Source organism: Pelodiscus sinensis, chromosome 1, assembly GCF_052426305.1.
Source record: "Pelodiscus sinensis isolate ZL-2025 chromosome 1, ASM5242630v1, whole genome shotgun sequence".
Taxonomy (NCBI): domain Eukaryota; kingdom Metazoa; phylum Chordata; order Testudines; family Trionychidae; genus Pelodiscus; species Pelodiscus sinensis.
This window is the reverse complement of record NC_143052.1, coordinates 340,944,077-340,966,787: the sequence shown is the minus strand read 5'-3', so window position 1 is coordinate 340,966,787 and position 22,711 is coordinate 340,944,077. Positions and strand designations below refer to the sequence as shown.

The window sequence follows — 22,711 nt, the reverse complement described above, 5'->3', positions numbered from 1 at the left end:
ACTAACCAACCTGCTCTCTGGACAACTGTTATGGACCCTGTGCTCTAGAGCAGCGGTTCTAAAACTTTCCACACTAATATACCCATTTTAGAAATCTGATTTGTCTAGTGTGCCCCAAGTTTCACCTCATTTTAAACCTTCTTTCTTAGAAAATCAGGCATAAAAATACAAAAAAGTGTCACAACACACTATTACTGAAAAATTGCTTAATTTCCCATTTTCATATGCCATACCAATTAAAATAAATTAATTTAAATATAAATATGTTCCTTACATTTCAATGTGCAGTATATAGAGCAGTGTAAATAGGTCATTGTGTGTATGAAATTTTAGTTTGTAACTTTGCTAGTGCTTTTTAGGTAGTCTGCTCTAAAACTAGGCAAATATCGAAATGATCTGATCTGTCCCCCTCGAAAACTTCTGCGTACCTTTGGTTGAGAACCATTTATCCAGAGGATAAAACAGCATATTAGGTCTCTTGGCCACCATTGCCAGATTTGCTGTTTACTCACTGTGCAGATTTAGGCATATCATTTAGCACCTAATTCTGTGCCTATCAGTGTCAATGACAAATCTCCCATTTATTTCACTGGGGTAGGGTCCAAACTTTGGGCTCTCTGTGTCAGAATTATCCAATCAGTATGTTTGAGACACCAATACCTCTCTGCCTCACGCAGTTATGGTTTTGCTTAAATACATTTTTCAAGTACAAGCTATTATCGCTGCCAAAAGCAATTCCTCAGTCAGCAACAGATCAGAATTTCAAGGCAAAATGAATCAGAAGTAATTGTCTCTTGTGACATTTCCAATTGTCCAGGACTACCATTATGGGAAAAGAGCCAAGACCCGCAGCACGCTGATGCTGACATACAGCAAAGTGGCTATGCATGCTCCAAAAGAGCAACTTCTGTCTCGGGTGGAGGCAGACATCACAGAGAACATCCTACACCATTATAGAACCGGTTGCCAAGTAAGAGTTTTTGCATAAGTGTTGGGGATATTACTCTGAAGTTAGATCAGTGCCTCCACTGGACCTGAGTTTACTAAGAGAGGGCTTATTTTTCTAAAAATCTCCTTTGAACAACCGTTTGTCATGTGCATCAAATCTAAAACCTTCATGGATGGAGTGTGAGCTGTAACAAATATCTTATTTGTTGCTGTTGTTTGTATTTTCTCTAGTTTTTCTGTGTTCTTCTGAAATTCTCTAGGTCACAGTTACATAGTATTTCAGATGCAGTCACACTCAGGCTGTGCAGTATAACTCTCTAAGGCTATGTTTACACTGTGAACCTATTTCAGGGTATCAGAAGTATCCCGAAATAGCTATTCCGCATCTTTTGAGTGCGCCCGTTATTTTGAAATCTAACGGGCTCACTATCCCAACATCCCTGTAAACCTTGTTCCACAAGGGTTAAGGGACTTTTTGGAATAGTGCTTCATTTCAAAATTTGTTGCTGTGTAGACAATGCCAAATTTCAAAATAAGCTATTTCGAGGTAAGGGTGACCTGTCGATGCACCTTAATTTCCTTAATATGTATGAGTATCTAGCTCTACCTCTTGCTACTCAAGGGAGAATAATGCTAGCTTGTATTTAGTTTATTTGCTATCACTGTTTCTTGGACTATCTACTTCCCTTTCCCCATATCTGTCTTCCTATTTGTCTGCCTGCTCATTATTTCTGCTCCTTAGATATATGGCTGTCCACTTGCCAGCCCTGATTCTGGTCTCAGTGCATAGTTCTAATCTCTCCACATCACTTTGCCATTCCAGTCTACTCTGTCTAAGGCTATGTCTAGGCTGCAGTACTTTTCCGGGATACCAGAGGTATCCCAGAAAAGTAATGCCGCATCCACTTTTTGGAAAAGTGGATGCGTTCTTTCACCATCCCTGTAAACCTTGATTTATGAGGAAGGAAGGGATGGCTTGAAAGAGCAGGTTTTTCCAAATTTCGAAAAAGCCTTTTTTGAAAGAAAAGCAGAGAAAGATACAGACTTTGCGTATCTTTTTCAGACTTTGTAGTCTAGACTTAGCCTAACTGAGACTCTCATTGTCAAAAAAAGTTGATCACAAATGAACCAAGTTGACATTTTCCAGTAGTTCACAAATACAAATATTAAGAACTATGGCCCCTGATATTGTCCACTGCAATACACCCAGACTGGGCACATTTCCTGCTTTTTTGGAAGATTCAGTAATAGTGATTTCTCTCTACTTCATATTCATTAACCAGGATATTTGTAGAATGTGAATAATGTGGCAGAATAGAAATTGCTAGTAGCGGTTTTACATTTTGTTTTTCAGGTGTTGGGGATCAATGTTGCGAACAAGGTAAATTCTAAATAATCTGCCCTCGTATCTTGTGCATTTACTATGCACAAGTTTCTTGTTTAAATTGCATAAGATTTGTTTTCCCTCCCACATCAAGCAGGAGTCATGACTACTCTGTGTAAATGGACCTGGGTTTACTTGATCAACCTGGGCCTTTTCTTTTTCTGAGATGGGTGTAGAGCTGGGGTTCTCTGTCTTCTGGGGTCTGCAGACACTTGTCCTGAGTCTAGATCTAATTTCTACTCTTCTGGAATCTGATTCTCTCAGTTTCTCACCCACATCCTCTTGTTTTTCCTGGAAATGTAGGACATGGACCTGAAATTAACCCTCATCCAGAATGCAACAGAGATTAGCTGTGCAGTTTTGAAGACTGGAGACTCCCAGGCATTTGAATTCTCTTACAAACTGGAGCTCCTTGCTTACATGATGGTGAGTGATTAGGAACTTTGAAGCCTGAGCTACAAGGGATTTTGTTATTATGTAATGAGACTGATTGTCCGGGTAGATGTTATTCTTTCCATTGGCTGTAGCTATACTACTGCAGTGTCATGATTTACCTGCCTGGCACCCAGAATGCTGGGTCCACTGTGCTTGGCCGGGATGCTGGCATATTGTGGGCTGTAACTGGAAGGAATGGATAGTGTCTGATGAGTTACCAGGATACAGCTTGCTGACCTGTGTATAGCAGATGACTCTACGGTTCATTTCTGAGGCAGAGAGCCACTGAAACAGTGTCTGTTTCTTACAGGTCTGGCATAAAGCCCTGTTTCAGAAGGTGAGGGGGAGGCTTCTCTGCCTTTCAAACCCACTTCCTATTTTTATGTCTCTGTTCATGCATTTCAGGACTTCATTAAAAAGGAACCATTGGATTCCCTGGTGTCTCCAGTTCGTTACAAGGCAATTTTTGCGATTGGACAGCTGTGGTAGGATATTCTATGCCAGATTTCTTGGCACTGTGATGTCTTCTCATTTGTTAATTCATGAGTGTCAGGTTGGGAGCAGGCTGATGCTCACATGGTGTTTTTGTTTTGAGGGTTTGAATGTGTCATGTCTGTTTGGAGATTTGTGCTTGAAAGGCACAAGAGTGGAGGTTGTGGGGCATGCCATACTATGGAGAAGAGTTCAGGTGGGGATGGAGGTGTCTGGCTAGCTGGCAGGGGGAAGGAAGCTGGTGGATTTCTCTAAAAAGGGAATTGAAGTTTTAGCTTTACTTCTAGATGAGCAAATAATTAACAGAGGTACAAAGAGGTGCACAGCTGCAAAGTGAAGGGCTGTTTGCATTTGGGGTTCTAGATTGGGATAATCTTTATTCATTTAACCCATTTTTTACTTGGCTATGGTATTGAATCTAACACGTGACTTCTCTTTCTGTCTTCTGACAGCAAACTCAAACCATCTCTGACCCTGGAGGAAAACCGTGAGATCCTTGATCTGTCTTTCAAAAGTGTATTTCCCCTTCCTCCCTTGGAGAAGATGAAAGAGGAAGGCAAGAAACTAGAGGATACTCTGCACATAGAGGTATATGACACCAATTCCCCTCTGGCAGACTCCACTGAGATCTCTGCCCAGCAAGCACTGGGTGATAGCAGCCACACACGGCCTCCCTGCAAAGTCATGGCTAACTTCACCTCCACCTCCCGCAGAAATTATCTGGTGTTGAGCCTCGCTCCTTCTCTTCTGGTTTCAGTTGCTGTATGAGTGCTCCTTAGAAGCCCTTAGTGAGCTAATGAAGATCCTGCTTGAGGAAGAACCAACCCCAGACTGGTTCCAGGAAATGTTTCATGTGAGTAGCCCATAGGACCAGGGTGATAATTGTTTCTTGTGTTATAGCAGGGATGATGCACAAGATTCTGTTGTGGATGAATTTTCCGCAGCGGGTGAATTTTAGGGAGAAAGCATCAATTTTTTCCTGAAGTAAGTGGGAATGTGTCCCATTGAAATCCATGGGAGCTGTTCCATTTTAAGCCAGTGGTGGACTGAGATCTAGTTTTTCCAGTATAGTTAACACTACATGGACAGGAAAGAAAATCATCAGTGCAGTATCCAAATTCAAGAGGACCGGCGAGAACTGATCACCTCTTGTAAAAGGAATGAATTAGTATTGAGTTAAGCTCTGTGTATGGAAACTCATTCACCAAAGACTTCCTGCTCTTCAGACATAAACAGAATAGTTTGAAGAGCTGAGGGGAGGGGAGTTAGGTGCAACGTTGGTATGAAAATAAAGTTATAAAAGGAGCTGGTCTGGGGAGACTTCTCTGCTCTAAATAAAAAGAAATGCTCCTCTCTGTCATTTGCCACTCAGCATGGGAGAAGCTGTCCAGGAAAGAGAACACAGCACCAGACCCCAAACTGCATGCAATGTGCTAGACAGCTGCCATCAGACAGTCTACAGAAGCCCTCACATACACAGAGCCAGACTCATCTCTCATGTAACTCCTTTGGCTTTGATGGAGTTACGTACACCAGAGGTGAATCTGGTCCCTGGGACTTGTATATACAAGGGTCTCTTTTTGGAGACATATAAATCTTTTGCTATATGGAAGTTAAATGCTTTGGAGAGGGATTTTAGTGACAATCAAACCTATTTAAAAGAAACGTTTGGGAGGGATTTTCTGGTACTAACTTTGTCCATTCTCCTGCTTTGCCAACAGCTACTGGAGACCTGGCTCAGTTCAGGGAAGGAGTGGGAGAGAGAAAGGGCCTTGCAGGCCAGTGTCTGGCTGCTAACTGCCTATCAGGAGATAGTTAAGAGCACAGTGAGTATAGTTCTACTCTTCCTTGAGCTGACTTCCCCGATTATATCAGATCTGACATTCAACGTGAATGCATGAGAAATTCTACTAGGCCTGCAGCTGGGGCCTCAAAGTGACTAAGATCCCTCTGCTTCCATAAGAGAAAGGTTTCCATAATAGTGCTGTGACAGCACTCAGGCCAGACTGTAAGAAACAGGGCAGGCAGTTCCCCAGACTAGTGATTTTATAATTAGATTCACCAAACCAGTAAGAAAAGAGCTTCTACTCTGGTTAACAAAATACCAAACAATAGTACCCTTTAGGCATTCCAGACCTTGGTTCCCATCTAGACAACTAAGTCTAATATAATCACCAATCACAAAGGACTAGACACTTATCCTTAGGTTAATATGAATCACAGGTCTTCCCTAAATATCAGCCAATCCTTAATAACCGAATATAAGATTTGTTGTTAAAAGGAAAAAGAAGAGAGTTACAAATGGTTAAGTGATAGATATTTGTTAAAATGACTTTCACTTTTCATAGTTCAGGATCACAACCATGGTGGAATAAACGGCTGGCGTGTAAAAGTCTCTCTGGAATCATGCTAACCGGTCAACATCCAAAGCCAGTTAGATGCAAAGGCTGTTAGTTTTTCCATGCGTTTCCCAGACTATTCCAAATAATTATTTGAAAGATCTATGTCCTATGGCTTACACGTCCCCTGTTCAAAGTTTAAGCAGACTGGAGAGAGAAGATCAGTCCCATAACTTGTCTTTTATAGCTATTCTAGCCGGTTGGCAAGCCTCCTCACAGAAATTGTCTAAGCAGGATCTCTCCCTGAGAAAGAATAGGTCATGCAGATCTCCTGTCGTACTTTGTTTTGAAGTTAATTTTCTATTTCCTATGCATACACTGGTAAATGGGTGATGGTCATTCACATAAGGTAATTAGCCGATCGTGGTCTTCCATTACAACACAGATAGTTAAGCTGAAGGCAATGTAAAAAATATTTTCTTGTACTATCTTATATCTTTGATCTTAAGGTTAACTGAAGACAGTTGCATATAATTAAGGCAATTAAGACATGAAAAGGAATTGGAATCTACAAGCTAATTTCGTTATGTTAAACTTCTAGCAAGATATAAATACAGACAATAATACATAACATCTACCTTTCATATCTATTACCAAAATGCATGATGTTGGTGATCGCTAGTCTAGGACTTTTCTTTGGGTACGTCTAGACTACAGGGTTTTGTCGACAGAAGTTTTGTCGACAGTATCTGTCGACAAAACTTCTGTCGACAAAGAGCGTCTAGACACATTCAGTTCTGTCGACAAAGCAAGCTGCTTTGTCGACAAAACCCTGTAGTCTAGACACAAGCCTACATGCAATAACACCTTCTGTCGACAGAACTCTGTCGACAGATGGTGTTATGCCTTGTAAAATGAGGTTTACCAGCATCGACAAAACTGCTGAGTTCTGTCGACGTTATGTTGACAGAACTCAGCGGTAGTGTAGACGCAGGTATAGTTTTGTCGACAAAAGTCCATTTTTGTCGACAAAACTCAGTAGTCTAGACACACCCTTTGAAATAACATATAAGTGACTTGTCTTGATACAATTGCAGTGCCGCTTGTTAAGTTATTGTGGGTCACACATAGGTTGGCTGTGTCAGTGTCATAGATGCATTCTTATACTCTCAGGCTGTTAAAGTTGAATTTCTATTTCTATTTAATCAGATAAGAACATAAAAAATAAATGGCCATTCTGGATCCCCCAGACAAATGGTTCATGTAGCCTGTCTTCTGACAGTGGTGGGTGTTATATGCATCAGAGGGAACAAACAGAACAAGGCAATTGTTGAGTGATCTCTCCCCTGTTGTCCAGTCCCAGCCCCAGGCAGTCAGAGATATAGGGACACCCATATCATGCATCTCTGATCATCTTATATGGCTCTATCATACCCCCCTGTAAGCATCTCTTTTCTAAGATGAATGGTCCCAGTCCTTTTAACTTCTCCTTGTATGAGTTGTCCCATATCCCATATCATTTTTGTTGCTTTTCTCTGAACTTTTTCCAATTATAACCTAACTTTATTTAAGTTGGAGGACTACAATTGCTTGCAGTATTCAAGGTGTGGGTGTACCATGGATTTGAAACAGTGGCATGATGATATTTATCGTATTATTATTCATCCCTTTTCCTAGTGGTTCCTAACATACCATTAGCATTTTTAACTGCAGCTGCGTGTTGAACAGATGTTTTTAGAGGACTATCCACAATGACTCTGAGATTTTTCTTGAGTGCTACAGCTAATTTAGACCCCATCAATTTGCATGTACAACAAGGATTATGTTTTCCAATGTGCCGTACCCAGGTACAGTAATGGAGTTCACAATAAGGAAGGCAAATAATGTCCAGTATAGCCGGAGAACTTTCATTCTTCATTCTTTTTTAATTAGCCTCAGGAATCTTTTGATCACTTTGGATCTCTGATTGGGCTATTAGCACCATATACCTGTGCTTCAATTACCTCATCGCGTCAGTGGGTGGTTGACTGTATCAACTGTCTGCTCAATATACAAGGTGAGGAGACCATGAGCAGGTGTAAGTAACCCTTCACTTTCTTTCATTTTTGTAATGACCATTTTTTCCATCTGTAATTCTTTCTGTCTTGTTAGCGACACTTATATAACAGAATGATTGGGGCCTTGTAAGTACATTGCTGGAAGAGAACTGCACAAATAATAAATAATCTGCAAATATTAGAGGGTGGACAAAATATAGCACACAGGCCAGATCTGCTCTTCTCCCCAGAATTTCTGTCTGGAGCGCTCAGCTGATTAGCAAGCATGCCAGCAGCATGTGTTCAGCTGCCCCTCTCCGACCTTGCTCCATCCTATCTGCTGCTAGTGGTGTGTGGAGGGGAGGTGAGCAGGGAGACGTGCAGAAGTCAGGGTGACCCCTTTGCCCCTGTCATCATCTCTGCAGAGCAGAGTTTGGGGAGAGGAACACATACAATAGTGCTGCTCCAGTCTGAAGAATGGTGAGTAATGGAGTGCCTATCTAAAGAGGCAGTGCACTGTTGCTAAGATTTCTCTGGCAGCCAGCATGTCCCTCTCTCTCTCTCTCTCTCTCTCTCACACTCACACACACACACACACACATTGTCTCACACACACTCTCTCCCCCGCCATATGCCCATATGCCCCCCCTCTGCAGAGTGGGGTGGGGAGAGGGAGATGACAGAGCAGGACAGCTTTCCCTTAAAGAGACAGTTCATGATTTAGAAGTGAGTGAAGAGCCTGGGTTTCCTACCTAAGCTGTTGGTCAGCCCCATCTCTTTTACAATGAGAGTTCAGTGGAGGGATTCTCCTCCAAATCAGAACCTCAGATCAATCTACATGAGTTGTGCTTGACTATGAGATTAGATTTAAATACTGAGAGCAGAGTGGCTACTGAAACCAGATATACAGAGAAAGATGCTCCACACAGAATACAGTGCCTGTTTAATCCTGTATGAATCACAATGAATCACATGCCATTACCGTTAACTTTCAGACATAGGGGCTACGTCTAAACTACATCCCTTTTTTGGAGGGATAAGGGATCTTTCGGAAAAGGCTTAATTTTCCGCAAGATCAGCATCTAGACTGGCGCTTTTCTCCAGCAAAGCTCCGTGCCGAAAAAAGCTGCAGCCATTTTTATGCTAATGAAGCAGGGGAGATTTAAATCCCCGCTTCATTAGCAATTGCGAGACGTCTAATTTACATCCCTTTTCCGAAAAAGGGATGTAGTCTAGACATAGCCTGATGTTAAAATTCTGACTCCATTAAAGTCAACAAGAATTTCGTCATTGGCTTTAGTGGGGCCAAAATTTCACACAGAGCTGGTAATAACATACCCCATAGATCCTCCTGTATGATTATCTATGGATCAGAGGTTCAGTTTTATTAAATGTTGCCATACTTTTTCTCCTTTTCTCTATCCTAGGTCAGTGCACAAACCTGGGGTCAGCAGAGGAGGAGCTGAGATGTCTCCGTGAGGCACTAACAACTCCAGACCCTGAGGCTCTGTTTCAAGCATCTTGTGAAATGGCTAAGGTAACAGACACTAGGTGACTGTCTTAGTGGCTGTGCACCATTCATTTTCCCTTGTCCAGAGGACTGGAAAAGGGCAAATATAGTGCCCATCTATAAAAAGGGAAATAAGAACAACCCAGGAAACTACAGTCCAGTTAGTTTAACTTCTGTGCCTGGGAATATAATGGAGCAAGTAATTAAGGAAATCGTCTGTAAACACTTGGAAAGTGGCAAGGTGATAGGGAACAGCCAGCCTGGATTTGTAAAGAACAAATCATGTCAAACCAATCTGATAGTTTTCTTTGATAGGATAACGAGTCTTGTGGATAAGGGAGAAGTGGTGAATGTAGTATACTAAGACTTTAGTAAGGCATTTGATACAGTCTCGCATGATATTCTTATCAATAAATTAGGCAAATACAACTTGGATGGGGTTACTATAAGCTGCGTGCATAACTGGCTGGATAACCATACTCAGAGAGTAGTTATTAATGGTTCACAATCCTGCTGGAAAGGCATAACAAGTGGGGTTCCACAGAGGTCTGTTCTGGGACCGGCTTTGTTCAATATCTTCATCAACGATTTAGATATTGGTATAGAAAGTACGCTTATTAAGTTTGCAGATGATACCAAGCTGGGAGGGGTTGCGACTAATCTGCAGGATAGGGTCATAATTCAAAATGACATGGACAAATTGGAGAAATGGTCTGAGGTAAATAGGATGAAGTTTAAGACAAATGCCAAGTTCTCCACTTAGGAAGGAACAATCAGTTTCATACATACAAAATGGGAAGCGACTGTCTGGGAAGGAGTACGGCAGAAAGGGATCTAGGGGTTATAGTGGACCACAAATTGAATATGAGTCAGCAGTGTGATGCCCTTGCAAAGAAAGCAAACATGATTCTGGGATGCATTAACAGGGGTGTTGTGAGCAAGACATGAGAAGTCATTCTTCCGCTCTACTCTGCGCTGGTTAGGCCTTAATTGGAGTATTGTGTTCAGTTCTGAGCACCGCATTTCAAGAAAGATGTGGAGAAATTGGAGAGGGTCCAGAGAAGAGCAACGAGAATGATGAAAGGTCTAGAGAACATGACCTATGAGGGAAGGCTGAAGGAATTAGGTTTGTTTAGTTTAGAAAAGAGAAGATCGAGGGGGAACATGATAGCAGTTTTCAGATATCTAAAAGGGTGCCATAAGGAGGAGGGAGAAATCTTGTTCATCTTGGCCTATGGGGATAGAACAAGAAGCAATGGGCTTAAACTGCAGCAAGGGAGATTTAGATTGGACATTAGGAAAAAGTTCCTAATTGTCAGGGTAGTCAAACACTGGAATAAATTGCCCAGAGAGGTTGTGGAATCTCCATCTGTGGAGATATTTAAGAGTAGGTTAGATAAATGTGTATCAGGGATGGTCTAGACAGTATTTGGTCCTGCCATGAGGGCAGGGGACTGGACTCGATGACCTCTCAAGGTCCCTTCCAGTCCTAGTATTCTATGATTCTATGATTGTTTTATGCTTTCGTGATGTCTTTCCACACTTGGAGCGAGCTATGGGAGTGAGGCATTCATGGGTAATTAGTAACATGCTTTTCATAGGTATATGCTATGAATGCCATGTAAAAACCAGATTCCAGACAGTTGCATGAACATACCCATGCATGTACACGCGCACATCCATCCATCCAGGGGGAAAATATGTGAGCAGGATATCAAGCTGAGAAACCAGTCTTGGCACCTTGTATGTTTACCTGAACCTATATTTGTGTGCATGCATCTCTTTGCATATTTTTATATTTTGTGAAAAGATGTCATGTACATAATAGAATATAAACTGGAAATTTACATCCTGTTTGTCCCATACAATGTTGTGCTAACTGTACAACCTAAGATCTAACCTGATATTATTAGTGTAGAATAGAGATGTGGTAGCTAGAAAGATTACAGAGAAAATTTTAATTGCAACTGCCTTGCCAGATATGAGCCCAATTAGCAATTTGCTGATGAATACATTATTTTCCTATACAGCTCTTAGGCCTCCTTTCTTAAAAGTACTGGAGCCAACTATCATTGCAATCTTTCCTGTTTTTGATCTGTCCACAGGTGGTTAGTAAGTACTTTCCCTCTGAACAAGCCACAGATTTTATTGAGGCCATACTGGATGGTATGCTGTCTGCTAGCCCCTCCTGTGCCACAGCAGCCGGTCTGTGGATGAAGATCATCCTGAAGGAGTGTGGAGGTGCCATGCTGGATGAGGTAAAATAGAAGCTGGAGAGATTTTTCTGGCTAACCTGCAGGCTTTCAGGTCTTTGCCATCATTTGCAGTGAACACAAGTCTTGCTGTTTCTCCCTCTGGGATTGGAAGGTAATTCCATCTGTGTTCCTATCCTGAGTCAGGCAACGGGGGAATCAACAGCAGAAGACAGAGATAATCTAATGGTACATCTGCACTAGCTCGTTAGTTCGAGCTAGGTAGGGTAATGAGGGCAAGCGGATTTGCAAATGAAGCCCGAGATTTAAATATCCCGGGCTTCATTTGCATGTTCCCTGGTGCCACCATTTTTAAATCCCCCTTAGTCCGAACTCCGTGCCCACTGCTACATGCGGCATGGACTAGGTAGTTCAAATTAAAGATCCTAATTCGATCTACAGTTACTCCTCATGGAATTAGGATCTTTAATTAGAACTACCTACTCCGTGCCACGTGTAGCTGCAGGCACGGAGTTCGGATGAAGGGGGATTTTAAAATGGCAGCACCCGGGAACATGCAAATGAAGCCTGGGATATTTAAATCCTGGGCTTCATTTGCAACTCTGCTTGCCCTCATTACTCTACCTAGCTCAAACTAACGAGCTAGTGTAGCCGTACCCCAAGGGAAAAGGAAGATGCTTGATTATTTGTCTATCTTGTTGTCACAGTTTCCAGCCATGAAAGGCTTGGAAAAATTAGACTCCGAGTAAAATGCAAAAAGAGAATATCCGGCCCCAAGAGACAAGCTAAGTGAACTACATCTTAGGGCCTCAGATAATGAGGGGTCTCTAAAAATACCCCAAAATTACTAGTTTTTACTTGCCTCTTTGCCTATGTACTGATAGATAGACAGACAGATAGACAGACAGATAGACAGATAGATAGATAGATAACTTGATTATTTCTATTTTCATTGTCCTTTCTGTTAGAATAATACATGTTTTTTTGGAAATGCAATGAGGCCTCTTTAACTTGACATAGCTTAGGGCCTCAGCATGTCTTAACCCGGTGTTGCAGCCAGGTATGGGCAGAGATATGTATAATTTTTGTGGGTTAAATCTATGCAGCCATGTCTAAATACTTGTTTTTTGAAGGGAGGATTTTCTACAAGAACAGCAAATTCCTAAACGACTAAATAAACGTTTTGGTTCTGCAGAATGAATGGAGAGAATGGAAAAGGGACATTTTTTCTGGTTTTATTCTGTCCAGGTGCCAGATATCCTGAGTATAATATACATTCACATGCCTACCATCAAGCAGGGTAGCTTGAGGCAGTTCCTGGTGGAGGCAGTGTCCATTCTAGGTCACCATCACCTAGAGGCAGTGATCTTCAGCCTCCTCATGAAACGTCTGCCGATGGACAGGTATATACTGCTCCTTACAGTGTTCATTTTGGTAACCATGGATCCCACAGCTTCACTGGAAGATGTAAGGCTTCATTTAAGCCACAGACAGTTTGAGATAATTCCTAATGGTTAATAGCTTGGGTCTTTCTGCAGAAAGGTCCAAGACCATGTCAAGGTGGGTGCAGGGAGAAATTAAGTGTCATTCTGTTTCCATTAATTAATAGTTGCTTTGGCATCCTAAAGACTTCCCTTTACTGGCATCACTGGAGTGGAGTTTGGCCTCTCCAGACCCCTGAACTAACATCACCCTGGAAATTGCCAGTGACTGTTCGTTTTCTGGTAGCATGAAAGCTTCAAATCCAAATTCCTGGCTGATTAGCAAGGATAGGGCACCAGGCTTTTGGTATCAGCAAGGGTATGGCTGCTGGAATGGAATTGTCATTCTTGGTACTTAAAGACAGGGTGGTAAGCATATCTATCATTTCATTCAAACATCCCTAGCTGAATTATCAGTCATCAGTGCAGGAATCTAAGAACATGAGAACGGCTGTAGTGGGTCAGACCAAATGTCCATCTAGCCCAGGATCCTGTCTTCAGACAGTGGCCAATGCCAGGTGCCCCATAGGGAGTGAACAGAACATGCCCATTCTGGCAAATAGAGGCCAGGGAATGCCATTTGTGAAGAGGTCATGGGCTAGCCACAAATATTTGTTCTCATAGTTGTACATCCAGTTAGTAGGAAGATCATTTTTCTTTCTTCAACTTGTCTCCCAGGCCGTAGATCTTTGGGCATCACATGCTCATGATTCCATATCTACTGAGAAGTAGGAAAACAGGAACTGTGATTAGAGCTCTGTGTCCTTTCCTTCTGAAGTCTAGCATTAATGGTTATGGTGCAGTAAGACTAGGGTTGTGTCTATACAGCACCCTAAACTTGAAATAAGATGCACAATATGCACTCTGCAAATTGCGTATCATATTTTGCATAGCCTATTTTGAAATGTGGCGCTTCTACACAGCACCAAATGTCAAAATAATGTGCTATTTCAAGCTATCCCTTATCCCTCATGCAACAAAGTTTATTGGGATGGCAAAATAGTGTGCCCATTATTTTGAAAAATATTTCAAAATAACGGGCTGCTTGTGTAAATGTGGGGTAGCTATTTCGGGATACCTCCAGGATCCCCAAATAGTCATGCACTGTAGAAATGTAACCTGAAATGTAACTTAACTTAGTTCTGTAACTAGAAACTCAATATGTAAAACATGAGGACCATATAAGGAGGACAGCACTCTGAACTTGCTCATCATAGGCAGGGCTTGACAAATAATACAATCTACTCACCCATGGCGTGTAGATTGTAACCTGGAAGAGCCAGGTTCGGGCGATCTGTGCATGCGCAGATCGCCGGACAGCGCGGTTGGTGAGCCCTGATCATAGTCAAGGAGAAAATTTGTTCTTTACTTGAATATGATGCATATAGTCAGAGCCACAAAAGTCTCCAGGGGTCACATATAACTTATGTTAAATTGCAGTGACACCACTGAGCTGTGGAGATCTCTGGGGACAGATCCCTTGCTCGCCCCTCAAGTCCTGAAGGTCCTAATAGAAAGAATAAAGACTCCAACAAGCCAAGAAGGAAGCACGACCTCAGAGACAGAAACTGACCTGCATTTAGCAGCTGCTGAACCTCTCACAGTAAGTTAGACGACAGACATGTATTTCTCTGCCTTGTGACACACATGCTGATGGAAAGCTAGATGAGTGGTATAATATTGTCATATGGGCACTTCTTTTCTGAAGTACTGTTTCCTGGATTCCAGCTGTGCTTTCTGTGGAACAACAGATGGCAGATTTAGAGTATGTGGCTGATTCACTTAATAATATCTGGCAATTAGAAAGTCTTTGAATCAGATTTCTTACAGTGCTTTGCAAATGTTTTGTGCAGCTCATAACATGCCTTGATAGGTCGTACACATTTTTACAGATATGGGACGCTAAGGCACACATGGAGTGAATTGCTCTCGGTCATTCATCAAGTTCGTGACAGGAGTGGGAATTTAGTCCAGCAGGTATCAGAAGGGGAGAGAGTGTGATAGTGTTAGGAAGAGACCTCTTCTTTTACCATGCTCTCCTTTCAGGCAACATGTGCCATCTTTGAAGTGGTGTCAGCATTGCAGTTGAGCAAAACTGTGCAGGAGCTGTTCCCGGAGTTGTTCACTGTTCTTCTGCAGCAGATCAGCCAAACCCTAGGACAAAAGATGCCTTTGCCCAGGATGAGCAGCCGAAGGAGGTTATTTAGAAAAGGACAACAACTATGTGAGGGCAACCCTTGCAGGTAATTAGAAGAAAGGGAGCAAAACAAAGAGAATCCCAGTACATTTGTGTGACACTCCCCAGGAGTTCTCAGGGTTATGAGGCACCTTACCATCACCTGCTTTTAATATGAGAAAGTCTTGTTTGTGCTTGCTATAGGTCAGTTCCCTGAAACCACCAACCTCTGGCAACACAAACACTACTATCTAGGCCTCCTCAGGCCTCAGTCTCTTTGTCCTCTCTTTCTGACTACAGCTTAGAGAATCTCTATCAACGGATTCTCCTCTAAGAGAAGTCTCCCTGCATCTCCCCACCAATCGGCTTTCCCCCATCTCTTAGTTTAAAAACTGCTCTACAGCCTTTTAAATGTTTAGTGCCAGTAGTCTGGTTCCACCCTGGTTTAGGTGGAGCCCATCCTTCCTGTATAGGCTCCCCCTCTCCCAAAAGTGTCCCCAGTTCTTGATAAATCCAAACCCCTCTTCCCTACACCATTGTCTCATCCACACATTGAGACTCTGAAGCTTTGCCTGCCTACCTGGTCCTGCGCGTGGAACTGGAAGCATTTCCAAGAATGCCACCATAGAGGTCCTGGATTTCAGTCTCTTTCCTAGCAACCTAAATTTGGCCTCCAGGACATCTCTCCTACCCTTCCCTATGTCATTGAGACCTACATGTACCACGACCACCGGCTCCTCCCCAGCACTACACATAAGTCTATCTAGATGCCTCTAGCATTTTGTCTCTTTTGCTCTCTGTTTCCCTCAAACACTCCTGTGGGTGTCCCTTTAGGCAGATTCCTTATTAATGGGATAATAGGTTTGTTGATTCTATAGCCCCACTCTAGCCAGGCAATCAGGTACATTTCTATCCAATTAGGCTTTCTCTGGGGAAGCTAATTAGTACTAGTAGTTACCAGAGTGCTGACCCCAAGTACAAGCTCTCAGCACCCTGTCACATCTCGCTGGACATAGGGCCCCAAAATAACCATTAGTGATCACTAATCTCTCTGTGTCCCAGCTTTTGGGGTCTGGTTGTGTATTTTTTCCATATTACTGTACTGTGCTAGTGCCCATACACCTTGCAGATAGGAGAAAGTGACTGCAAAATGTTGTCCATAGCAACACTAGTAATATGAGATGCATGAGACTGAAATACCTCCTGGAATTAAGTCCTTCCAAAAACAGTGGTCCCCAGGATACTGTCAATGGATGAACTGTCAATGAACAACAGACCTGACAAGTAACTGGGGTTTCCTGACTGCTTAGGCTGTGCCTTTCTATTGGTTACTACAGTTCTGTGCCTCTTTTCCCCCAGGCTTTCTATTGAAGCATTAGAGGCTGTGCTTCTCAAGGCTACGAATGAGAAGCTGATAAGAACTCTGTGGAAGCAGAAAACTTGGATGCTTCTTGAAAATCCGCAGACTCACCACGAGGGGGTGTGTTTGCTGGTGAGGTAAGAGATCTAGGAGACAGCACTTCATCCTCAGGGATCGGCAACAAATAGAGTGACTGACAGGGAACTTTCAGGTATAGCTTTGTGCGGGGTGCCCTGGGTGAGAAACACAGAGCTTCCATGCGTTGGTTTTAGAGTTGTATGGTCATAGCAGCTAAGCTTTTGAAGTGCACAGTCTGCCCCATAAGTGGTTCCTTTTGTCTTCCAGGGTTCTGCAAAGATCTGGACTAATAACAGTGGAGATCATACAGAGCCTCCTTCCCTGGGTAAATTCCCCATCAGAAAACCAGCGAGTCACCAGCACAGCTTTCTTTGCTCAGGTATGAGCAGTTCCACCATTAGGCTGTTATCTGTTGTTTACCTTTCTCTGGGGAATTGTACAGTTCAGTTCACAGGAATTCATTTTAGATAGTAGAATGTGTCCTTTATAAGGAAATCTCATAAGGAACTTCATTACACCTTTCTTAATCATTTTCTCTTTGTTATTTTTGGGGCCTATCCTAGCCTAGCTGCCTATTCTAGTTGCTGGTTAAGAGAGAGTGAGCAAGATATAGATAGGCTACGTCTACATTGGCAAGATTTTGCGCAAATAGGGTATGTCTACACTACAGCACTAATTCGAATTAACTTAATTCAAATTAGTTAATTTGAAATAAGCTAATTCGAATGAGTGCATTTAGACCTAAAAACTAATTCAAATTAGCATTTTGCTAATTCGAAATAGCATGTCCACATTGAGTGGACCCTGAACCGAAGATAAGGCTGGCCAGAACCAGTGCCGTCAGGGCATCAGGTTAGGACTTAAGGTGTGGAGCTGCTTCCTCAGGCTAGCCGAGGGCTGTGCTTAAGAAGACCTGACCCCCACCCCGGACAGACAGTTCTCAGGATTCCCCGCTTGCATGTCTAACTCGATGGGGACATCAAAGCAGTCCTGTCTTGGAGTGCCCTGAATGCCCACACTCGGCACATTTCAGCACTCGACCATCAGCCCGGCTGCACTTGCCGCAGGCTGCCATCCGGGGGAGGTCAATCAGGGGGCTATCAGGATCCAGGAGGCCCTACAGGAAAGCTTCCACCCCGAGGAGCCCGCAGAGCCACCCCAGTCCTCCCCATCGGGGGCTCGTGCCCCATTCCTCCCTCACCTCCTTCCACTTACCCTTCCCGAGCCCCCTCTTCCTGATGTAAAAAATAAAGGACACGTGTTCAAAAAAAGAAACTCTCTTTATTTAACAAAACTGGGGGCGGGGGGGATTAACCTCTGGGGGACTGGGAAAAGGAGGTGGGAGAGGGGAAGAAAGAGGGTGGGAGAGGGGAGGTAGAAACCTGGGAGGAGGGAGCTGGAAGGGGGAAGCCAGGGGAAGAAGGAGGAGGGGAAGTATAAAACTATGGTACGCCATATCTTCAGAAGTGTGTACAGATGTGGTCTTCTCACCTCAAAAAAGATATGGCCTTAGAAAGGGTTCAGAAAAGGGCAAGTACAATGATTAGGGGTTTGGAACAGGTCCCATATGAAGAGAGGCTAAAGAGACTGGGACTTTTCAGCTTAGAAAAGAGGAGACTGAGGGGGGATATGATAGAGGTCTATAAAATCATGAGTGGTGTGGAGAGGGTGCATAAAGAAAAGTTCTTCATTAGTTCCCATAATATAAGGACTAGAGGTCACCAAATGAAATGAATGGACATCAGGTTTAAAACTAATAAAAGAAAGTTCTTCTTCACACAAAGTTCTTCTTATAGTCAACCTGTGGAACTCCTTGCCACAGGAGGCTTTGAAGCCTAGAACTATAACAGAGTTTAAAGAGAAGTTAGATAAATTCATGGAGGTTGGGTCCGTGGAGTGCTATTAGCCAGGGGGTAGGAATGGTGTCCCTGGCCTCTGTTTGTGGAAGGCTGAAGATGGATGGCACGAGACAAATTGCTTGGTCATTGTCTTCGGTCCATCCCCTCTGGGGTACCTGGTGTTGGCCGCTGTTGGCAGACAGGCTACTGGACTAGATGGACCTTTGGTCTGACCCAGTACGGCCATTCTTATGTTCTTATGTACTAAGCGCAGGGCTCAGGGTCGGGGGTCTCACTGGAACAACTTGATTTTCATGCAAACCTGCTCCTGGGTTTGGATGTGGCCTTTGGTGGCCAGGCTGGCAGCTATCCTGCCCTAGACGGCTGCATTCCTGTGCCTAGTGTGGAGGTCGTGGACGCTGGAGGCCTCCCCCCAAACCTCGATAATGTCCACGATCTCTGCACTAGACCAGGCGGGCGCCTGCCTCTTGTGGCCCTGGGCAGGCTCCTAGGAGCCGCCAGCCTGGTCCTGGGGAGAGGCGGAGGGCTGGGTGGCAGCGGGTGGCTGGCTCATGCCATGCCAGGTGCAGGGTCTGCTGGCTGGGTGCTGGCAGGCTTGCCACTGGCACAGGCACTGTAGCCAGACCATGCCCCTTTAAGGGCTCTGGGGCTGGGAGAGGGGCAGAAAAGTTTCCCTGGTTTGGCCCAGAGTGGCCATCAGGGCAACCTGATTAGGGTTAGCCTCCAACTAGTTCGAATTAAGTGGCTACACAGCCCTTAATTTGAACTACTTAATTCGAACGAGGCGTTACTCCTCGTAGAATGAGGTTTACCTAGTTCGAATTAAGCGCTCCGCTAGTTCGATTTAAATTCGAACTAGCAGTTTGTATGTATAGCCGCTATTAAAGTTAATTCGAACTAATGGCTGTTAGTTCGAATTAACTTTGTAGTGTAGACATACCCATACTTTTAACGCAAGAGTTTTTGCATTAGAATATTTGCGCAAGAGAGCGTCTAGACTGGCATGTGCTGTTGTGCTAAGAGGCGCTTTTCTGCAAAATCATCCGTGCCAGTGTAGACGCTCTCTTGCGCAAGAAAGCTCCGATGGCCATTTTAGCCATTGGGCTTTCTTGCACAAGAAATTAATGTGGCCTGTCTACACTGGCCTCTTGCGCAAGAACAGTTGCACAGGAGGGCTTTTTCCTGAGCGGGAGCATCATAGTTTTTGCGCAAGAAGCACTGATTTTAGACATTAGAATGTCAGTGTTCTTGTGCAAGAACTCCCCGCCAGTGTAGACTGGCAGCTGCTTTTGTGCAAAATCATGCCAATGTAGATGTAGCCATAGAATTTGCATTACTAGACCTTTTCTGACAATTCCTAGGGCTAATACTGACCAACAGCTCCTGATTTTGGTCTAGCTCAGCAAATCTTCTAAATGAATCTAGTGTCCTAATACTATAAAATAAGCAACATACAAATACATTAACATCTATCTTAGATTCTCATTAATCTAGAATAATAGATTCATAGAACATTCGAACTGGAAGGGATCTTGAGAGGTCTTCGAGTCCAATCCCCAGCCATCACGGCAGGACCAAGCACAGTCTAGATCATCCCTGACAGGTGTTTGTCTAACCTGCTCTTAAATATTTCTAGTGATGCAGATTCCACAATCTCCTGAGGCAATTTATTGCAGGGTTTAACCACCCTGACAGGCAGGACGTTTTTCCTGCTGTCCAACCTAAACTTCCCTTGATGTAATTTAAGCTCATTGCTTCTTATCCTATCCTTAGAGGCCAAGGAGAACAATTTTTCTCCATCTTCCTTAAAACATCCTTTTAGAAACTTGTATTATCTGAGTACTTCAAAATGATAATGTAGTATCTGAGTGCCTCAAAACTCTTTAAAAGTATGTATCCCTACAATACCCCTGTGAGGCAGGGAAACACTATTAGTCCCATTTTGCAAACAGGAAACTGATGCACAGAAGGCCCAAGTGACTTGCCCAACATCATCTAGGAAGTCTTTGAGGGTGCAGGAAATTGAACTGGAACCTCCTAAGTCCTAGGCTGCTAACTACTGGAGCATCCTCCCTCTCCACAGCCTTGCTATAACGTCTGTGTCATATTTCACATTTACGCTAAGTCGCTATTTTAGAGGCTCATCTGGTGGTTCTAGGAATCTGTTTGTGCCCCAAAATCTTTCTACACCCCACCTAGGAAAGGAGTCACAAACGTGGGTTTTCAAGGTCTGCCTAGAGAGGCCTCATGAAAGCTGCCAATCAGAGCCCAGCTGGCTCAGATATATGGAGCTACAGGGCTTTATTAGGTCAGTTCCTTTCAGGAAAGGAGGGCCAAGAAAAGATGCTATTCTCTGACCAAACCAATTCACAGGGGTTTATTTCAGGCAGCATTTTCTGAAGCTGAATTTGCAGAGAGAGAGTCCTTACGAGCCTTAAACATATAATTAGAGGGAGAAACTGAAAGTGGCCCCATAGGAAGAACCCAAGGAAAAAGTAGCAATAAACTGAAATGAAGCAATGACTCGCTGCTATTTCTAGGTTGGAACCAAGAGTAGTGGGCAGGCTCAGGTTCCCCAGTGGCATAAACCCGATGAAGGGGACAAGGCTTATGGAGAGGTTGAACAAAGAACAGACTATAAAGGGTCCAGAGTTGGGGCTGAAGACCCTAGTGAGGGCAACAGGACCTAAAAGGCATTTGTTTGGACTTTGGGACTTGGCCAGAGGGCTGAGCCATGGAAGACTCACTAAGATCGACTGGCAGGATGCACCTGGGAGAGAAAAGGACTGTGGTATCAAATGCAGTCACTGAGAGGCTTTCAAGGGATGAGCAATCACCCATTATAGTGCCTAAAAGGAAAAATCCATGTTTTTAACACAGTACTCATTCATATAGAATAATAAATTACAGTGTATTACGTGTCTCCTCAAATTATATTCGCTATCTTAATGAACATATTAGAGCTAATGGACATGTTGATTTTATTTCAGCTAATGACTGATCCCATACTCAGGGAGAAGAAGATCCTTAAGTCTATCTTACATAGCTTAGAAGAAAGGTCACGGGACAATAACAGCATTGTCCGTCAAATGGCTGTAAGAGGCCTAGGCAATTTAGTCTATGGGGCACCTGAGAAGGTAAGATAGAATACTGAATACAATGCAGCATAACTAGAGAAACTAAAGGAAACAATTGCTCAGGATTTACAGAGGCCATGCACAATGCACTAGGCCAACGTCTGCTCTCTCATACCCCTGTAACCTCTTTGCAGTCAATACACAGCAGGTTTGTTCTCTTGGTAAGCTGGGCATAAGGAAACAATATGTACTTAATATGATCATATGTAAATGTATACTCCTAGGAATGAAGAGTGTAGGCTTTATTTCCACGATGAGAGATTCTATTCCAGGAAACAGAGACACTAAAAAACTCAAATCATGATAGATAATCAGCTGAACGTAAGCGCCCAGTACAAAGCTGTGACCAAAAGAGCTGAGGTGATCCTCGGAGGCATAGACAGAGGGATTCTGAATAAGAATAAAGAAGTTATTTTACCTCTGCTTATGGCACTGGTGTGAGAACTGCTAGAATACTATGTCAGGATCATGCCTGCAATTCAAGAAGGATGTTGATAAATTGGAGAAGAGTCACAAGAATTTTCAAAGGGCTAGAAAATGTGCCTTTAGATTCAATGGGGGAGGGAGGGGGAATGAAGCTAAACTAATTCAGACTGCTAGTAAGGCATACATTTTAATGGTAATTTTAATCATTGGAACCATTTACCAAGGGTTGTGGTGGGGTCTCTATCAGTAGCAACTTTAAAAACAAGATGGGCTGTTTTTCTAAAAGAGGTGCTCTAGTCAAACAGACATTATTTTGGGGAGGTTCTGTGTTGTGAAGGAGGTCAGACTGAATGATCACAATGGTCCCTTTTGGCCTTCAAATCTAAGTAATTAGAAATCTAATAGGATTACATAGGTGTAATATGGCACAGAATTTGGCTTATTGTAGCTAGTACCTGATGTAAAATATAGCTATAGGTCACTAGGGGGGCAGATGAAATTCCCACTGCTTCATAATTGCTAAAAAAACATATTAGAAATGTGGTTAGTGGAAAGTGTTTTTTAATGTCATACGTCTGAACAGGTGAAAAAGTACAAGAAGTTTCTTCTGGAGGCACTGATCAGGACTTTAGAAGACACTTTCAGTTCTGAAGTCATTGCCGAAAGCCTGAAGGCCCTGGCCAACGTTCTGAACGAGCTGAAAGGGAAGGACATAGGTTCTTCCTTCAGAGACCTCACCACACAGATCCGGAAGTACTTCGATAATGTACGTGAACAGAAGCCTTCAACCCCAGTTCAGCTGACATTGATGAGGCTCCATTTACAATGCATGATGTG

General features: G+C 43.2%; 2 protein-coding genes across 2 annotated transcripts; both read left to right on the top strand.

The window, feature by feature from the left end:
• The first annotated feature begins 2,542 nt into the window (after window positions 1-2,542).
• Window positions 2,543-5,160, top strand: LOC149525987 (maestro heat-like repeat-containing protein family member 2B). The gene is made up of 5 exons (XM_089776587.1): window positions 2,543-2,758; window positions 3,173-3,252; window positions 3,712-3,847; window positions 4,017-4,112; window positions 4,981-5,160. Exons 1-5 carry the CDS (start codon window positions 2,639-2,641, stop codon window positions 5,158-5,160), a joined length of 612 nt encoding a protein of 203 aa, XP_089632713.1. The 5' UTR covers window positions 2,543-2,638.
• A 1,432-nt stretch (window positions 5,161-6,592) lies between these two features.
• On the top strand, window positions 6,593-15,100 carry LOC142826576 (maestro heat-like repeat-containing protein family member 2B). Its single transcript, XM_075919507.2, has 6 exons — window positions 6,593-7,654; window positions 9,062-9,171; window positions 11,250-11,402; window positions 12,606-12,760; window positions 14,279-14,441; window positions 14,885-15,100. The coding sequence occupies exons 2-6, from the start codon at window positions 9,163-9,165 to the stop codon at window positions 15,083-15,085; spliced, it is 681 nt and encodes a 226-aa protein (XP_075775622.2). The 5' UTR covers window positions 6,593-7,654; window positions 9,062-9,162; the 3' UTR covers window positions 15,086-15,100.
• Window positions 15,101-22,711: the final 7,611 nt, after the last annotated feature.